Source organism: Chelmon rostratus, chromosome 13 (genome assembly GCF_017976325.1).
Source record: "Chelmon rostratus isolate fCheRos1 chromosome 13, fCheRos1.pri, whole genome shotgun sequence".
Classification (NCBI taxonomy): Eukaryota; Metazoa; Chordata; class Actinopteri; order Chaetodontiformes; family Chaetodontidae; genus Chelmon; species Chelmon rostratus.
In genome coordinates, this window is record NC_055670.1 from 10,316,052 (window position 1) to 10,335,515 (window position 19,464).

General features: G+C 44.3%; 1 protein-coding gene across 1 annotated transcript in view; it reads right to left on the bottom strand.

Annotated features, from left to right (window-relative positions):
* Positions 1 to 19,464, bottom strand: part of myo16 (myosin XVI) — a 73,405-nt gene that overhangs the window by 36,251 nt on the left and 17,690 nt on the right. The window contains exons 5-15 of the mRNA XM_041950764.1: positions 16,752 to 16,860; positions 14,743 to 14,867; positions 14,134 to 14,259; positions 10,775 to 10,850; positions 9,107 to 9,257; positions 8,781 to 8,931; positions 8,103 to 8,213; positions 5,911 to 5,976; positions 3,876 to 4,003; positions 1,753 to 1,858; positions 320 to 437 (exon numbers count right to left, since the gene is read on the bottom strand). Coding sequence (XP_041806698.1) covers positions 320 to 437; positions 1,753 to 1,858; positions 3,876 to 4,003; positions 5,911 to 5,976; positions 8,103 to 8,213; positions 8,781 to 8,931; positions 9,107 to 9,257; positions 10,775 to 10,850; positions 14,134 to 14,259; positions 14,743 to 14,867; positions 16,752 to 16,860 — 1,267 coding nt within the window. The remainder of the gene's footprint in view (positions 1 to 319; positions 438 to 1,752; positions 1,859 to 3,875; positions 4,004 to 5,910; positions 5,977 to 8,102; positions 8,214 to 8,780; positions 8,932 to 9,106; positions 9,258 to 10,774; positions 10,851 to 14,133; positions 14,260 to 14,742; positions 14,868 to 16,751; positions 16,861 to 19,464) is intronic.

The window sequence follows — 19,464 nt, forward strand, 5'->3', positions numbered from 1 at the left end:
TGGAGCACACGCAGAAACAACATTAACAGGCTTTTACTGCCCCCTGCTGGTGCTTCAAGACTGTGCACCTGATCTTGTGGTGAAATCTCATATTGAGAATCTTGTATGGTCTCTATGGTCTCATAAACTTTGTGATCCAGGCGTGAAAATAATGAATACTCAAATCCAACGATTTCTTTTCATGAATATTATTCCAGACTATAGACATTTTATATAGACTCAAGTGAAATGAAGACAACACTTTGAGAAAATGACAGTACAGCATAGTAACTAACAATCATTTCACATTGAGTGCGACATTGACAGAAACGTAAGCTACCTCTGAGCAGTGTCCTCCTCTTGTCACAGTATTGGATGGTCAACAGCTTGATGAAGCGGGTTGAGTTGTTGTTCCTCAGAGTCTTTGCATGACCGAAGGCCTCCAGAATACAGTTAACCTGCATGTTTGACGGAACCAAAGGAAGGATTTGTTACTAATGATCTGCATTATCCTTTAAAATGGCTTTCACTGCAGAGTATGTGTACCTTTCCTCTCCATAATAATAAAATCAACTTGCACAGCAACTCTCTCACACAGATTTCGACACAAAAACTATTCTGCTGCCATTCCATTTTCAACCACTAGGTGTCAATATGCATCCAGTATGTGGACACTCGACATTTTTCATGTCCCACGATGATCAGAGAGCGAGCTGACCCAGTTATCGACTACATAACGATGACTTCATGATTTCAGAACACACTCCCAGGCTACACACGGCTGTGTTACCCAACTGGCAGACTGAGCGCAGAGCATGTGAATCGTGTTAAACACCGTGAACATGTCGTAATCTGAACCACAACTACACAACAGGGAAAACGACCAGAAGCAGTCATGCAAGTGTTGACCGAAATGACAGATTTTTCTGTTTTTTCATACAGTACACAAAACAAGGGAGGATACTTACTACATTTTTTAAAATCAACATTTGTCCATATACAGCATGTATCTACACAAATTTTCTAATTATCTATCCTATGACTGATACCTCTCCTGATTTAATGGAACATGTGCCATAGAAAGGAAATGGGTATATGTTGTTCTATTGTACTCTGCTATCGATTCTTCCTCATTAGGCTGTAAAGTATAAGAAAATGCTCATATGAATAACGGCCAAACATTTTTCTCTTTTGCAAATAGTTCTGTCCTAAAGAAACAGTTCCATATGAGATAAAGCCATCCTAATGGGAATTTCGATGATACAATCAAACACCAGTGTCTGAGTGCCTCAAATCTTTGACAAATGAGCAACTACCAAGCAGGGAAGACTAGCAATAAGCTCGTACTCTGATACACTAATCTGAACATGTATTCTCTCTCCCATCGCGGCAACAGAGGAACAGTGGGGTACATTTACAGAGCGATGAACACTGCCTCCCTACGCTGCGTGCTACCTGATTTTTGATCGCAGAGATGACATGGGTGAAGGAACAGTAAGACATAAGCACTGGGAGACAGGATGTAAGTTTCAGTCATTGCCCTGCTTTGAAGAACACACAAATATTCACTGGTTGTGCAGAGCATGGGAACTGAAATGGAGAACGGCACAGATGTCTACGATAAGATTGTTTTTAGCGTTTCGCTTTTTTTTTTTTGCAAACTCAAAGTGAAGAAATAAGGTCATGACAGCTACAAAGGATTCAAGACTCATGCCCGGGACATGACATGATCCTTAACAATACGGGCCTGCAGCGATGACTGCCAAGACTTACGTGTTTCATTCTGGGCTCCAGTGCAAAGCCTTTGGGGCTGGAACGTGCTGTCAGGTGTCTCACTATGTGCTTGCAGGCCTCCGTTTTCCCAGAACCACTTTCACCACTAGAGAGACAGAAAATGCAGATATGATGTCAGTCAAGCCTTAATTGATGTTATTATTGTTTTACATGTTGTAATTGTCTCTAATGTTTCATGTCTTAATGGACAGGCTCATGAGTTTAACAACAACAGCTCATATGAAGACTGGAAGAGGTTTTGCTAACCTTTGGAAGATTTTGTCTCACTCAAGGTTGATTATAGAGAGCAAAACCTTTTTGCAACGTTCATACGGGCACCTGACAATTGTTCTAAGACAGACTTGAAACATTTTGAACTTATCCTTTAATGTTGCAGTGTCTTATATTGCTGAGATGTAGTCACACATTTTCCACTATGACGAACAATAAACATGTGCTGTGGCGTGTTGTTTTGTGAAGGGAGTTTCTGCGTTGCTATGCCCTCCAGGCCGTGCATTTGATTCTCACTCACTCCTCTTAGCCGGTCGGTAGGGGCCACAAGCGATCAACAACTGCTTCAGTTTGCCCCCTGACACACCTGCTGGAGACCTGAACTCTACTGAGTGCACTCTCCTGGTTGCATATGATTAGATATCAGCAGAGGACACAATAACCTTGCATTATGCAGATATCTGTAGAGGCTTGAATCATGGTTAGCCTCCTTGAGTAACAATGACCTGGATGGCTGAATCTTACAGACATTATGCAGATAACACTATTGTTACCCAAGTAATACTCATCACTACACATTTATTTAAATTGTTATTAGATTTCTGTAACTGTCATGCTTTAGCATTTTCTGACATAATCACAATAAGCATGTTTTAAATTGTCTTTTCAACATGATTTTAGAAACATTTAAGAAGTGAATAGATGCATGCAAAAACAATACAAATTAAAATGCTATTAATGAAAGCTAGACATCTACAGTAGAAGCCAAACATAACAGTGTGTGTGTTTCACTTCTCCAAACGTGTCTAGGAAGAACGTGTGTTAAGCATTTGTCATCGGGGGGGTTTCCCACATCTGTCACCACAGTTACACGCCTCCACCCACTTGACACCACCCCCTCAGGGAACCCCTCCCAATCAATTCACAATCTATTCCTTCTCTCTAACACAAATACCGTTGCTCCATTGATCAACACTTTCCATGCGCTGTTAAAACTTATCTGGCACTGGAGGCCTGTTTTTAATTTGGAGTTTAGTGGATATTAAATCTGACATAAGGTACCTCTACAGTACATGCTCCGACACTCACCAACATGCAGAGAGTTGAGACCGGCGTAGCAACACCAAACAGATGGCTTCAGAAGGTCAGAAGCCCTTACTAACGACCGCAGTGTGCTGTGGTGTGCTGTTCGTTGGTGTATGTGTGTTGCTATATTTCCTCCTAATGGCCCTGCTGAGTGTGAAGTCCAAAGGCCTTTCCACTGTCTTTTCATTTACCAGATTTTATTAGATTTCAAGGGCATTTTGTTAGAGCACTGGCCTCGGGGGGATCATGGCCGCTGATTGCCTGTAAACATGTAGGAGAGTGTGCGCGTGCTTTCGTGCACGTGTGAGCGAAACAGGAAGCTTGGACAGGTGAGAAAGAAAAATGAAGGAAACGCGAGGGAGCGCGCGTACGTGACAGCGAACAGTACGATGTCCTTGCATGTGAGTGTGTTTGTGTGTGTGTGAGCGAGTTAGATGGATAGCCTGTGGCCAGGGCGCATTAACTCTCTGCCAGATTGGTTACAACTCAGCGGGAATGTCGCTGGAGAGCCGGAACAGGATTTAATTGCAATCGGGGAGCTGCCTCCATCCAGCCGAGGACAAGGCGCAGCAAACTTCGAGCTCTGTGTGAGCACCGAAGAGCTCTACAGCTCAACCCAGGCTGAGAGCTCTTCACCTCTCAGGGAGTGTTTACCAGGTGTGTGGTGGAGAGGTGCAGACAAACCAGGTGACCAGGTGAACTTCACAATGACTTCCGCCATCCCGCTATGAGCCACCTCTGCTGACATCTTTGTCTCATGATGTGGAGGCACAGAGTTCAGGGCTGCGTTGAGGAGGAGTGCATACCTCAAGATGAAACACTGCGGGCGCTTCTCCTGCAGCATCATGTGGTACGCTCTCTCCGCTGAAGAGAAGATGTGAGGTGGCAGAGACGAGCACAGGCGACCCGTGGAGCTCAGATACAGCTGACTCACCTGAGAGAGAAAAATAGATGGAGTCCGTCACGACACTGGACCACAACCTTATGTAACGTGGATGCGCGCACGCGGGCCGAGCAACACAGAGGATAAGGTTTCAGCAAAACAGTGAAACCATGCAGGGTATTACTTTCCATGCCTGTGTGAGTTTGTATGTGTCCGCCTCACTGAGAAGGTGTGGTTTACCACTCAGCCTAAACATGTAATCCAACCCAAAGTAGCTAAGATATCAACGAGGTGTTGAATGAAAGCTGTCATCAATTTAAACACGCATGCTTAAGCTGACGCTCATTCTGACTAGTTCACTTTAAAATAACAACCGACTAGCAAGCAAAAGCACAAGAGTTCAGTTCCAGGCCATGTTACTGTCATGTTGCTCACTTGCTATATTGTGGCATAATGTACCGCAGCACAAAAGTGTGAAACACAAACACAGAGCTAAAAAGTGTTACAGTTTTTGTGTGCACACATAAAATATCATGCTTGTTTAGTGAGACACTCTGTACTTCTTGTATTGAAAAGCTGAATTATATCTGGGGACCCACATTTCCAAATATCCATCATAACTTTGAACAGTTAGAGCTCGCAGCAGCGGCCTGAAAATGTTGACAAGCTTTCAGCCCAGACCTCAAATCCATTTGTGTAATTTGACCAACTGAGGTGTTTGGTGAATGTTACTCTTACAAAGTTCAGATATTCATTCTTTTTATTTGTAAGCAGATTCTTATCTAGACATTTTTATGTCTCAGAGAGATAAAGATCTCCTTATAAAAAAGGTCAATAGTAGTTGTAGCTGCACAACGTATGCCTGAGGAGGAATAAATAGTGAATTTTGAATGGTCACAGCTGCAAATTTGTTAAAAACATGTGTATCAGACAGTGAACCCTCAATTGTCTAACATACTGAACCCCTATCTGTAACCCTCCCAGCAGATGTGTGCCAGTGCTGTATTAGCGGTTTTGGAACAGGGAGGGATGATGGGCTGTGGCCCACCAGGACAGTGGGGGTGACAGACGGCCAGCAGATCACACATGTTGTGACATATGTCCTTCACACACTGGCTCCTCCCTGCTCCTCCACACACTCTCTCAGTTGGGCGCAGATGCCTGGAGTGATTCCAGACGCAGGCAGGAATGGGACAGCCAGAGGGGGCTTGGCTTCGTTCTGTCATGGCAGGAGAGGATGTCTCCTCCTCCGCCCAACCCCTCCTGGGTCCACACGGGCAAGTGCTAAGCTGGAATTAATTCAGCTATTTCAAAATGAGTTATCCACTATTTTAAAATAAGGTGACGCACACACACACACACACACACACACACACACACCTGTTAGTCATACACTGAGTCATTCTCCTCTTGCTGTTGCATACCTTAAATATGTCGTTATTCACCAATAGAGATAGTATTTTTAAAATGAATTTTTAGTGGACTGTGTGTGTGTGTGTGTGTGTGTGTGTGTGTGTGTGTGTGTGTGTGTCACATTTACAGGGACAAAATGCAAGTCCCCATAACTTAAAGAATTATATTTTAGGGTGAAGACTAAGGTGAGGGTAAGGCAAGCAGTGGTTACGGTAAGTCCTCAGGAAATGAATGTAAGTCTATGTGTCCAGCGATGGCTTTCCATGGTGTGTTGTGAGTGTGAGCTAAACAGGATCCCTCTCCTCTAGCCGATGTAGAGTCAGCCTTGCGCTGTGTATCACTAACAGGAAGACTGCATTATTTATCAACCACAAGATCCATTTCCCATGTTCACGTCATGCCTTCTTACATTATGATTTTGCATGTAAAATGCATATCTGGCACGAGCATGGATCATAGTCCAGAGATCTGCAAATTCAAGAGGGCTAAGCACGGTGTGTTCTGTAAGCTTGTGTGAAATAGAGGTAACTTAAATGCCTGCTCACCAAAGTGGAGTAGATGGGCAGCTCTTTGTTTGGATTGACCAGCAGAAGGATGTGTCCAATGTAAGTCTACAAAAGAAGAGAAAAAAAACAACATGACTGATCTTTTACTTTGTAACTCTGGTGAGAACAAGAAGTGAAACCAGTAATGTAAAACATTTATCTTTTGGGTGTGAAGTCGCACAGCTCTGCTTCGATTGGCACATGAACAGGGTGAAGTTGGGTTCTAATTACTTACAGACCGCCTAAAGCCAAAGCGAATCGAAGTGCTGTCCCACTCTTTGCTCCTTAGCATCAGTATTCATGGTGGTGACAATTTCTATTACCATAAGATTATGGTAATCTCATGGCAGAGAAAGGTCAGGAAGGGGCCTCCAATGATAACCTCAGTAATTTCTCCTTTCTCCAATAAAAACAAATCTGCCCTCCTACGCAGAGTACACACAAACCCCCAAGGCTGTTTAGATAAAAATAACCAACTTCCAATTTCTGACCCCCTCCACTAAACTGCGAACCCTCTGTTTCTCACAAAGCGTCCCGGAGGCTGTTTGAAAGCCGGCGCTCCGTCCCCTGGGGGGGGGTGCAGACATCGCTAACACTCTGTAACATGCTGCTCCGTCCTTAGACCCTGGCTCAAGGTTAATGGCTTGAACAAATTGCTACCAGCAAAATTCGCACTACAAGTTTCGCATTTTTAAGTAAAACTTGTCTTGAGAACGGTGCGGACTTCCCGACAATCTCGTGACATGCTTGTCAATAATCCAGCCTTCATCGGCGTCCTTCCTCAGTTCCTCTCCTCCTTCTATCCTGGCAGAAGGCAGCGGACCACTCATCAAAGCCCCATCTCTGACCACCCTGCTGGGAACATATGGAGCATTCGCTGCCTTTGTCCTCCCCCCTTTTCCTGTCCTTCGCCACATCTCTGCTCTGTTCACCACTTTCTTGAAACACCCTCTGTTATATACATAAGGTCAGGTACCGTAAGTGAAGAAACAAGAATGTGAAGAAGGGCAGAAATGCCAATAAATTAATTTATTTGCTGAAATGAGAAGTGTGAGCTGTTTTTGGTCTTTTAAAGAAGATGGATATTAACTTTGTTGTTACATGTGAAGCGATTATTTGCTTATTATTTTGGAATATCTTTGTTACAAACAGAATGGAGTGTGACTGTACCATGAGTAAATCCATTACAGAGGAGTTATGTCAGATCAGACATGCTTAGATGTCCCCATGATAGCTCTTTGTCCACTAACTGTCCTTTCTTTTCACCACGTCTTCTTCCAAATGGACTTTACCTCCGATCCAGCCCTCATTATTCTGAGTTCTAACAATTTCTCTCTTCTTCATCCACCAATCTACAGCCGTTTATTGTCATCCCCTTATCTGTGTCCCCTGCTGTGGCTAACCCTACTGTCTGTCGCCCATCTGGGTTAATAACACACTATTACTGCCTCTTCACAGAGAAGAGGGTGCACAGGATAGCTCCACATTGATCTGGTTCCAGTCTTTATAGCTCAGTCCCCGTGGAGAAGTATGGGCCAGGCTACAGTTTTAAAGGGAAGGAGAAAATGACAGGAATATAAAATGGACCAATTGTTGGAGATGAAGGCATTTGACTCCTGAATGTAGTTAAGGATTTATCTTTCCAGTCGATCTAAATGGTATTGATTTTGCAATTGTCACCAGAGTAAGTATGTGGGTGTGCGTGTGTGTATTAAAATGAGGTACTATACTTACACAGGTCAAGAGGCCGAAACAGAGAGGGGGAAGGGATTCAGCTCATGAACACAACCTGGTGTACAGACTACTGAGACTGATAAAGACCAACAGTCTTTGGCAGTCAGGTGACAATTACACAGCAAATATCATCTGCACAATCGTAATCAGGAGAGGAGGCACAGTGATGTTTATACTTGAGAAACACTACACGTACATACACACACTGGAGGGAAACACACCGCAGTGCTCGTATGTGTAAAGAACATGTGATGTGATCCAAACATCGCAATCTGAAATTCCCAGACCGCAAACAGCCCAGCACTCCACTACAAATAAACAACCATGGTGACCCAGTTATGCCCGAGAGAGCGTGTGTGTGTTTGCATTTCTCTGTGCTGTGTGTGTGTGCTTTAGGGTTTAGTGCATGTTTAATGTTGAGTGGGATTCCTTGTTTAGTGGTGCGGGGACAGCCTTACGTAGATTTGGTCGTTGCCAAAGCGCTTCTGCATCTCGTAGAGCAGGCTGCTGTCGGTCAGCTCACTGAGGGATGCCAGGTCGTCATTGGGAGCCGGAGGCATCAGCTTGACCTGAGGAAAATGCGAGGTGAGACTCAAAATTAACATACAGGCACTGAGATCTGCAGCTTTCACATGATAAATCTTCAGTCTGGGACAACCAGGATTTTGTTCCTATCACACTTCCATTTGAGACAGGGACACTACACTGTGAGCATCTGCAGTTCTCTTGGGTCTCTAATGCTTTATTGGAGAGATCTACAGCACATATTGCTTAACAAGTACTGTATATACCTGATTATTTATCAGTCATCGTTGCTGAATTACAAGTTTATGATTCCAATTTGATTTCTTTTGTCAGATTCCCTGCCTCTCTGCCTGTGGAGGAACGTCTATGAGAACCAATCCGAAGTAATTACACAGTGTGCGATGCTCAAGGTAAAAACAAGGACAAGTGAGACTGATGATGACGAAGCAGATGTGATATGCAATCTCTCACTCGCATAAAATGTTTAAATAACCATCTGATAGCATGACACACAAGATGGGCTAATCAGCAGAGTGATTTTTTCTGAAATTCACAGACACGTTTCATTTAGAATAGAAAAAAAAAAGTTTCTTTAGCTGAGGACAAGGTACCTGCTCCAGTTTGCCAGGTCCAGAGCTAAAGGGGCCATCGAGGCCATTGTCCTGGGAGGGCTGTCGGCTCAGCGCCCCACCTGCCTCTCTGAACATGGCACACTTCTCCAGCAGACTGTCCCGCTTAGAGATAGGGATACCAAGGGGGTTCCTGCGTGATAGGTGGATAGTGAAGGAGTTGGAAAAGACACAGTAGATACAGCAGATAGAGGGGCAGGAAGCAGTTTTGGGGCAAAGTGGAGAAAAAAGGGGACAAACCCAACATGACTTACAATCTGTGGGGTAACCATAAGACAACAATCGTGCTAATGAAAATGTTAACCTACAAGTTCTTGACCGGAGTGTTGAGGTCGTGTGAACCGCCATCATAGCGTTGGTCAGTGGAGGGCAGAGGAACACGGGGGTCCGACAGTCTCTGCAGCCAGCTCTCCTCTGCATTCAGCAGCATGTCAACGATGGGCTGTGACGCACCAATGTCTGGTGACATGACACGCAAGACAGGCTAATCAGCACAGCTATTTATTGTGAAACTTGAAAAGCTCAAAATGTCATATTTATAAGCTTCAGAATGGGTTTCGTCACCATTCTGTGCCACTGGTGATAAGAAGCTGAGAGTGTGGTGATATTGTTAGCTAAAGACCATAATACTCTATGCTCTTAAACAACCAGGTACACCTTTCTGTTCTCTTGTCTTTCACCATGCCAACCCTCCTTCACAATCCATGTGGATGGGCGTGCACTGGTGCAGAATGAAAACCCCACTGTGAATCAATCCAACTGTGCTTAAGAGGGAGGGGGAGTTAAGATCCCCCCTGTCTGTAATGAGGTCTAACAGGGCACAGGGGAAGGGGATGACTTCATCCTGTCTTTTTATTTCTGTGTGAGTGACAACCCCCCTACACTCCCATCTCTTGCTCTGGCTGTCTTTCGTCATGTGGCTGCCGAGGGAGGGGTGTGGGGGCTTCAAGTGAAAAAGAAGGGGATCGTCTCAGTCTCAGAGGGCTTGCCTCACATCTTTTCTAAGCCTACACGCTGGAAGGGGCTATTGATTAAGGCTGGAGTGAGGCGGTCGGAGGTGTGATGAAGCCATGGGGGTAAATGGTTAGAGGCAACCATGATAGTCTATCTCACAATGGAGAGGTTAGCAGCCCAAAGCCCCTCAGTGTGACACACTTCATCACGATCACACAAGAGACGCTTACATGTATAATGACTTCACATTCATCAGCAGCCTGGTTCAATGGACGGTTTTATAATGGATCTGTTCAGGTTTGAGATGCAGGGAGTTCTACCCCAGCAGTGTGTGTGTGTGCGTGTGCATGCATGTGTGTGTGTGTGTCGGAGGGGATTTGCAAGACTGATCGGGATCATCAGCCAATAATGGCTTTAAGCTCCAACATTAACACCATTGAAACTAAAATAAATATGTAAATTAAACTGTGACACCAACAGAGAGACAGAGCACTTCACAAAGCAGCTGAGAGTAGATGAAATGAGTCTGCATCGCCCCACCCTCGGTTCCCATCACCCTTCATACAGTAAGAGCAAAACATTGCTCTGCAAGACCGCTTTGAAGACCTCCTCTGCTGATCTTGTACGATTTGAAAAAGCACTATATGTCCCTGGATAATGATATGACACCTTTATGCCCATTAGCAAATTAATCACACCAGCCCCTCATGATTACTGCCAACGTCCTAATGTAATCAGTGCATGTGTGTGAGTGTGCAGCACGCATGAGTCAGGTGTTAATGTTTTCTTTCATTAATAAATGGGTTCCCTCATGCAGATGCACTCAGGTGTGTACAGACACCGTGTTCCTGCGTATGACCCTGTGTTTTATATGATAACAGTGATCGTCATTGCATTTGAACAGGCTCAGCTGAATAATTCAAAATTCATCCCTCCGCTTCTTTGCTTCATTATCTCTTGTTTGCTAAAACACGTTCACCCATTTTCAGCAGCAAAATGTGAATATTTGTGTGAATGCTTACCTGAGGGTTTGTCTTGGTTGCAGTTCAACAGAGTGGGGTTGGCTCCGTGCCTCAGGAGCTGGCTAACGATGCTTGTCTGTAAGAGATGGGAGAAGCACCCGCATCCATTTTCATTAGATCCTAGAAAAAAATCATTTCTAGGGCACGGTTAACTGCATCTTCTTTCAAACCATCAATGCAACAACAGTTTCATAGCACATTTCTAATGTTTATTGAAGATCCTCCTGTTAAGGTCATAGGAGACGTGGTGGTTATTCCCACATTTATTGCTACAGCGTAGATGCAGATATGTAAATGTAGGACATACTGTGACAGATATCTAGAATTCAAACACTGAGCAGATGATATATACAGTGTATGTCACTCATGTCAGGTCTGTTCTTGCGTGACCTGACTGAGGAGATCCTTTAATAATGAGTCTTCCATCAAATGTCACAATGGAAGAACCCCATAGTCGCCTACCGCCATTTCTACACACAGTGACATGTGATGGCTGTCACCTCCGTCCTCTATTCTGTCTGGGTTTTTCTTTGAGACAAAGCTCACAGAGATACCAAGTATCTGCAGCGTGACTCAATTTAGTGATAACAGACAAGGATCTTCTTCATCATTTCGTGGTACTGAAGGAAAGATGGCATGACCCAGAAACTGTCAGCAGTTTGATAAATATCAAAAGCAGCGTTTCAAAATCAAAATGAGAACGGCTGATAATTAAATACTCAACCAGAGCACATTTTAGGAAGACATTCTAGGAGAACTAAAATTACCACCTTGTGGTTCTATGCCAATCAGTCAAGTTGCAGTTTACATCCATGTCTGTCCAGACTTATATAACATATATGTAGTGAAGACTTTGGGGGAATTTCATAAAAGGCATTTAGTGTATTTTTTGGTGAAATGGAGGTTATCACTATATTGTCATGTATGATTCAGGTGAATAATTTCCAGTGAAAAACATGGCGTCTTCACCTAGGGACTGTTTTTATAGAGGAGTACAGATGACTGACAGAGAGCTTCATCACATGGTGCAACCACAACCACCTGAAGCTCAGTATCAGCAGAATCAATGAGCTTGTGGTGGACTTCAGTGCTTCAAATATGGATGTTGCTGCAAAGAAGCTACAGATTGTAAAACATGGATGCCTCACACACACCTTCAACCCTGCCACCATCTGCCCTTCTGCTCCTGAGTTATGGCGGTGAAAAATGGACAGAAAAGTGTTTCTGCAGAACATTATGATGTCACAGTGAAGTTGACCTTTGACCTTTTGGATCTAAAATGTCATCACTTCTTCATTTTATCCTATGAGACATTAGTGTGAAATAATATAATAATATTTGGCCAAAAATGTGTTCTGTGTCCCTCAAGGTGAGATATTGTGTTCACGAGAATGGGTCGGACATACAAGCAGACTGATGGACGGACAGATGGACAACCTGAAAACATACTGTCTCTGGCCACGCTGTCAGCGGCATGGAGGCACGATGATGAACCCAGTACATCCCCTCCTAATGTTCAGTTGTTACAGGCTCATACATTTAGCTGCAATTCTACTAACATTGTCTTTTCAATATGACTCCTGTGAGTCAACCAAATTTTGAGGCACAGCTCTTTCAGTAGCAGAAGTCTTTGTGCCATTGCAGGGTCGTACGACATTGTGTGCAGTATGGACGAGAGTGACTCAGCACATTCAGCAGACTGGCTATGACCAATGTCAACAGCTGTCGGCTGTGAGTCTACAGCATCTCTCCTGCCCACAGACCCTGTCAGCTGCACTCACACCCTATAAATACTGACAACACGTCAGTGGCACCACAGGATCTGAACTCTTCAGCAAGTCAAACCAGGAAAAGGTCACCAGTACATGGAGATCAGTGCAGGGAAAGCAACCTCATGCAGATTCAGATAAACAGAACAGTTTTTGGTTCGGGCCCAAATGTCCCTGTAATAATTTTTGTCAGTCTTGAGAATTAACCTTGAGATTAACATTAAAGCACTTCGGTGTAAATCAGGTAGTGGCTGTATTGCCTTTATTATAACAGCAAATGAATAAATCCAATCCCAGTGGGGTTGTATTTTAACGGTCCATTATCTTTGTTTGGAACTCCAACACTAAACTATTTAAAATTCTTTCCTCAGGAGAGCACAACCTGAAAAGCCTTGACTCTAACCAAGGAAGCCAAGATCCAGAGTCTAACTTATCACAAGAGTGAGAGAGGGAAGCTTAATTAGCTGCGGTAATAGGGTCATACATCTCCTTAAAGGGTCATTCTAGTATGTATGGGACACTGCAGAAGGGATCTTTGGCTTCAATGTACCAGCTAGAGTTACAGTTGCCAGCAAGTGTTACCAGGCAACTGTTTGCTTGTGCCTCATATCTGAAAAAACCTCTTAGTGGGACCAGTGATTTACTTTGCCCGATACAAACACGCATCTTGAACCCATAATGTCCCGCAGCACTGACACATCACTGTCAGACCAGCTATAAGGGAATGGCGACAGGAAGTGAGTGTTAAGAAGGCTCGTAGTTGGTATGCAGGAGGCAAAGCACTGGCACCAGTAAAGAGCCGATGGCTGAGGTGATTTAGCGCTGTGAGGGCAGCCTAATCAATTCTTCAATCCTCTAGACTGCCACTCTTAAGTCAGATGCACTTACTGTATGCATCACACACACGCACACACACACACACACACACACACACACACACACACACACAGAATGAAGAAAACAGGAAGAAAAGAAAGGCAGAAGATCTTCATGAATGAAATAGAGAAAGGGTGCGAGTTAACAGTGAGGAAGAAAAGATTTTTAAAACACACTCACAAAAAAAACATGCCTCGTGGGTAGATGAACCAAAGATGTGGAGAGCGACTCTAAATACCGACTGAATAAATTCTCTTTGTCAGCAGCCGAGCACACAGCCCAGAAATGTAATTAAATATCTAGTTGGGTCAGCAAGATCTGGAAGTGATCACGTCCCTTCCTTCATCGTTGGAGCCCTTCCAAGCCACCAGATCTCATCACTCTAACAGCTCACCTCCTCCCCATTTGGAAATCAATCTCCTTTACTCTAAGAGAGACCGTTAGACTGCTAACCTGAAATGTTTTCCGTTCTGTGCCAGCGGTTTGACTGTTTCTGATCAATTGGCCAAAAATGAGCAGTTTATCAGAGTGTGTGCAGAGGACCCGGAGGCAGCTTCCTCAGAGCAACAATCCATCAATGACTCGCTGATTTTTCCATTCAGTTCATGAATGACTCCAATCACATCGGCTCAATGCAGCCAGCTGAGTTCACATTAAGACTACTTCATTAAAGTCAAGAGCAGTCGGAAATTTTGTCGAGCAGCTGTAAATTACCTGTCCATATTTAGCAGCCAGGTGGAGAGGGGTCCAAAAGTTGTTGTCAGCAGGATGAGGGTCTGCGCCACTCTCCAATAACACAGATACCACCTCTCTATAACCACTGGCAGCCGCTATGTGGAGCTTCAGAGAGAGAGAAGCAAAGGTACAGTCATGATTAAGGATGTCACAATTCTCCAAATCCATGAGCCATCGATTTTAACGTCATTCGACCCGATTTGTACATTTTTAGACAATTGGGTCTTGATTTGTGACAAGTTGTACTGAAAGCCGCCATTTACATTTAGGCTATATGGTCCAAGAGACACTAGATGGCAAAAGTGTACTTTACAACAACAGCCACCAGCCCCCATCTAAGGAAGGTGATCTTGAGGGTAACCTGACCCTAATATGTGACTGACGAAGACTAGCAGGTTTGCTGTGCAAAGTGACAGAGAAAAGGGCATGCTGTGAGGGGTAGTTAGGTCACGTTAGTCAGCGGTTATGTGGCTAGATAAGCACAATCGTAACTGAAAGGCTGTATATTGTGTTTGCTGTCATAGTAGAGAAATAAAAAGTCCCTGTTCATGCAGTGTTACTACGCTGAGAACACATGACCTTACTTACCAGAGTGACCCCATCACCGTTGGGCTGGTTGAGGCCTCCCCCCGTGGCTACAAGCTGTCTAACATCAGACAACATCGTGTTGGGTCTCTGCGTCTTCATGCTATGCATGGACGACACATCCACACCTAAAGAACACAATCATGATTAAGACACACCTTGCATTGGCTTTAGTTATCACACACTATCACACAAGTAATAGCTACACTTATTCACATTCTTGCCAAGAATTATATAAGAATACTGGTATCAGTCACATATCTGTGCATTAAAAATCAAGCAGCGACTTCCTGGTATCAGCCTTCTTATTATAACTGCAGTGAGAAAGCACAACAATGTCTTATAATGCAGAACTATCCCTTTAAACCTTAGATTCAACTCTTTAGAACAAATTAGGTGGTTAACTGTCTTCTGCAACAGGTAGGGATGAGTTGTATTCAAGTACAGGGTTCTGACATGTTGTGTATTTAAAGGGTCCACAGCTTTTGCACAACTCAATTTCTCAAAAGGATTTGAGTTAAATTACATTTTTTTTTCTTCAGCACAGTGTTTTCTGATACACCGCACACTGTGCAGTGTCAGTGCTGAGCTACACCACAGCTACAATATGCAATTTTATGATACAGGCTGTGTGCAGCACTGACAGTGATAACTCCCACAAACTGAGGACAAAAGGAAACCCTCCTGTGCTAAAAATACAGCCTGGCAGCTTTATCGATGCCCAAAAGTGATCCTAAAGTTGATGACAAACATCCAATAATCACACAGAGCTCCAGTCCCTGACCTGAACGATTCAGGTCCACTGTAGCTCGTCTCCTGACAGAGGTCTACAAGGGCACCTAACCCAAACCCAATGAAGACTAGTGCACTGCTCCATAATCATATACACACGGTGGTCCTTGCTGTAATAGTGTGAATTGATTATCAATTAATCTATACTCCACTCGGACAAGCTCTAGGCCACTAACTAATGGGACTTTTCCAAGTAGACTGGTTGGATTAGCTAATCGATAAGTTTGTTTGCAAGCAAATGAGAGAAACAGGGTGTGTATCTTTTTGAGATGAGCTCATAGGAACATTAACTTAACAGAAAAGAATTCTTATTCACTGCAGTGCTTGTGGGAATCCACCAATACACGAAACACAAGCGACTCAGCTCGGACAATGCGAAGAGAAACAGAATTTCTGTTTCTCCCTGATGCAGAGACACATGGACAGTCTGTCTTTTTCCCACAACCACACAAAGTTGATGGGGATGGAGAGCATGCAGGCAAGTTGCTATAGCAACAGAGGCAGAGTGAGCCTGTATGAGTGAGAGTGTGTTTCATGGTGGCAGAGCCCAGCGCGATGGGGGAGTATCAGGGGAGCTGAAGGTAGGCAGGAGGGAAGAGATCACTATGGGGGCTGGCAGAGAGAAGCAAAGTAAAGTTGGAGAGCAAGCCAGTGTATGTGTGTGTGTGTCTGGGCTTTGATGAGTTAGCTGTCTGCAGTCAGACGTGTACATTTGTCATGTGATCCCATGGCCAATAACAGATGGATCAGGGGAGACCCCCCATCACTGTCTATATCTGTTTCTGTCTAGCTTTGTCAGCACGACTCCCGTCCCCCTCGATCTGCGTGTCTCTCTGTATTTCTCTGGCACTTCTGCTCCAGCACTCCGCTGCCTTTATCTCTGTTATTCACAGCTCCTGTGTTGACCTTCCCCTCTCTCTGCAGGAGACGGGTCCCCCAATCAAACTTCACCATCATCAGGCCTGAGGGTGTGCTTCACCTTCTCTCTCTCCCTCTCTCTCTCTCTCTCTCTCACACACACACACACCCACACCTCCTGTTTAACTGCAGGTATGCCGTATTTAACATTTCACATGACCCCAATAGTTCCTAAATGAAGGAAACATTAGTAATGGTAGTAATAGAGCTTATGATGAGTGAAATGTGAAGTGGTGGAGTTACCTCTCCGTCTGTCTCTCCCTTTGCTGGGCAAAACAAACAAGAGGTGTGCAGAGCTTTACCATTTTCCTCCAAGTGTTTTCGGAGGATATAGCTGGTCTCAGTCCCCTCGGAGGCGTAGTCCAGAGGGATGTTTCCGTTGACATCTTGCAGCAGAACGTTCACCCCGGCCTTCCAGGCGAGAAAGCAGAGGAGACACAAACAAACTGAGTTTTAGCCGGTGCCATTAATCAGACTTGAACTGATGATAAATTGGGCCCCATTATCTTAGCTTCCCAGAGGCGTGTACCTGAGAAGAACCATGGAGACATTAACAGACAATACAGTGAATTAAAGAACTCATTAAAAAGCTGGCTTGTGGGGGTGGGGCAGTGAAGAGGGAGGGCGTTGGTTACCGTTACCTGGGATCACTGTGGTGAGCATGTGAGTGCGTTCGACAAGATTAATGTGTGTTTACTCAACAAGGACCCTGCCAGAGCAGTCTTCTGTTATAGCATGAGATAACATAGGAGACCTTCCCTCGGGCGGCGTTAATGACTGTTACTCTGACGACAGCACAGTCGTTGGTCACAATATGGTTATGATTGATTGCTTCTCTTTGGAGGAACTCAACTGCACTCATTATTTGTGAAAACGTAGCTTAACCAGGAGAGCAGAAAGGCTTGCAAGCCAGGCAAAATGCATTTATGTGGACTTTTACTTCTGTCCTTTTCATTTTATCATCCCGTCTTTGGGGTTAGGTACTAAAAGTAACATACATCCTTTCTAGTGGTGATTGTCAGCATCCAGCCATAAAAACGCTTCCTGTTGTTTGACTAAACCATAAAAGACAAGCCGGTGTAACGATCCTGGCTGGACCAGGTCTGATAACGCGGACATGGGACTATAAGTGAGGATCCTTATTGAATATTTACAGCTAATAGAATTCTAACGACCCAGTTGCAGTGCGGCAAAGAGATTTACGACCTAGTCCTTAGGCAGGCAGAGAGAGAAAGGGGTGGGAAACGAAAAATGGGAGGAACAGGGCTGAGGGAGCGAGGCAGCTGACAGAGCAACACAAGAGCTGTTAACCTTAGTGCTCTGGAAACCGCAAAGCCAAAACCACAAGGAGACTGAGCAACCATGCACTTCTTAATTGATTTTAAAATCAGACAACAGTTTTCTGTTATCAATTATGAAAAAGGTTTTGCAGATATTCCGAGGAAAGGTTCTTCATCCAAGAAATGCCAAGCAATTACAGTGCGATAAAGGCAGCACAATGCTGTCGATTCCAGCTATCAGAGAAACTGTTCTGGTGAGCTTTGCGGTTTTATTGTGCACCCATCTGTGTTGTCTAGTGGGAGCTGTTTTCGCTCTCTTATGAGGGTTAGTTAGGGGTTGACAAAGGGAATTAATTAACATTAACAACTATCAGCTGCTGACTATTCATGAGAAAACACGAAACCTTATCGCAACGTGAAGCACAGCTTGAAGGGCACCAGATGAAATAATGAGTGAGTCGGAGAGACACACACCCCCCATCCCCCACCCCTCCCTTGCCCTCTGACGTCAAATTTGGACTGCTCCGTCAATATTCCTTGGATTCCTGCTTTGCTCCCAACCATTGATCAACTTCCTAATAAACCTGACAGCACCACTCAGGGTGCCTCCGCTAACGAGTGAGTGTATGTGTGTGTTATTGTTTGTGCGCATGTGTGAGTCTGTGTACTGCACAGAGGGTACTAAAGCGGTGTGCTAACCAAGACAATTCACTTCAAGGTCCAGTTAAAGTCAAGAGGGGTCTGGCTGAAAGAAGTTATTAGCTGATAGACAGATACATCTTACTGTATGTGTCAGGAGGTCACTGTGGCCATCTTCACTCACAGCTGTACGACAAAAACAGCTGGAAAACCCTTGAAGTGTACGGGGTGCTTTGAGAAGACAGCTGAACACTTCCACACCGAGACTTTATCCTGCGACAGACTGACATCATCCGAGAGTGAAACTGTTCACAACACAGTAAACAACATAACATTGTTCACTGTGAGAAATTAATGGGAAAAATGTGATACTTGCCCTTCTGAGCCTACAGTAGTTGTAAACAAGCTGACAATAGTCACTACAGAAATAATTTATGTTCCTGTTATGGAACAAAAAGCTCGAAGATCACCAGACGCAGATTATGGCGAAGGAAGCATGACGCGTGGGCCATCGATCTGGAGCCTGAGCTCACATGATCCTGACAGATATAAACGAGTTGGCGCAGGCTGGCAGTCTCGCGGGCCGCGAGGGGTTAACAAGTTGACTCCTAACCCCCGACACGCTCCCCGCCGCAGTACGATGAATCCGCCCCGGACGTCACGGAGATGGAAGTGTGTTAATACCACGCTGGCTGAGGTTCATAATGGAAGTTGTTGCATGCAGCGACCGCCAGAGAATCAATAACCACTGTGTGCTGAAAGCTGTCCCCGGGGCTGAGCAGGACTGTCACAGCTCAGCGATCAGCCAAAGCAGAGAGTTTCCACACTCTTTTGTTTTTTGATTCAAGGTGGATTATTTAACTCACCTCTCTAAAATCGCATGATTTTCGCAAAAAAAAAAAATCCCAATAAAATACAAAGATAATCATAATTTATCTTTTCTTAGTCTCTTAAATAATAGAAGAGTTGTGAAAATGCACCAGAGGCATCTGAGCAATGACCCAATCGTTCTCAATCACTGTAAAGCATGTGCAGATAGGATAATTTTCACCATAACACGACATATTTACTCACATGTGCATTAAAATCAACAAAG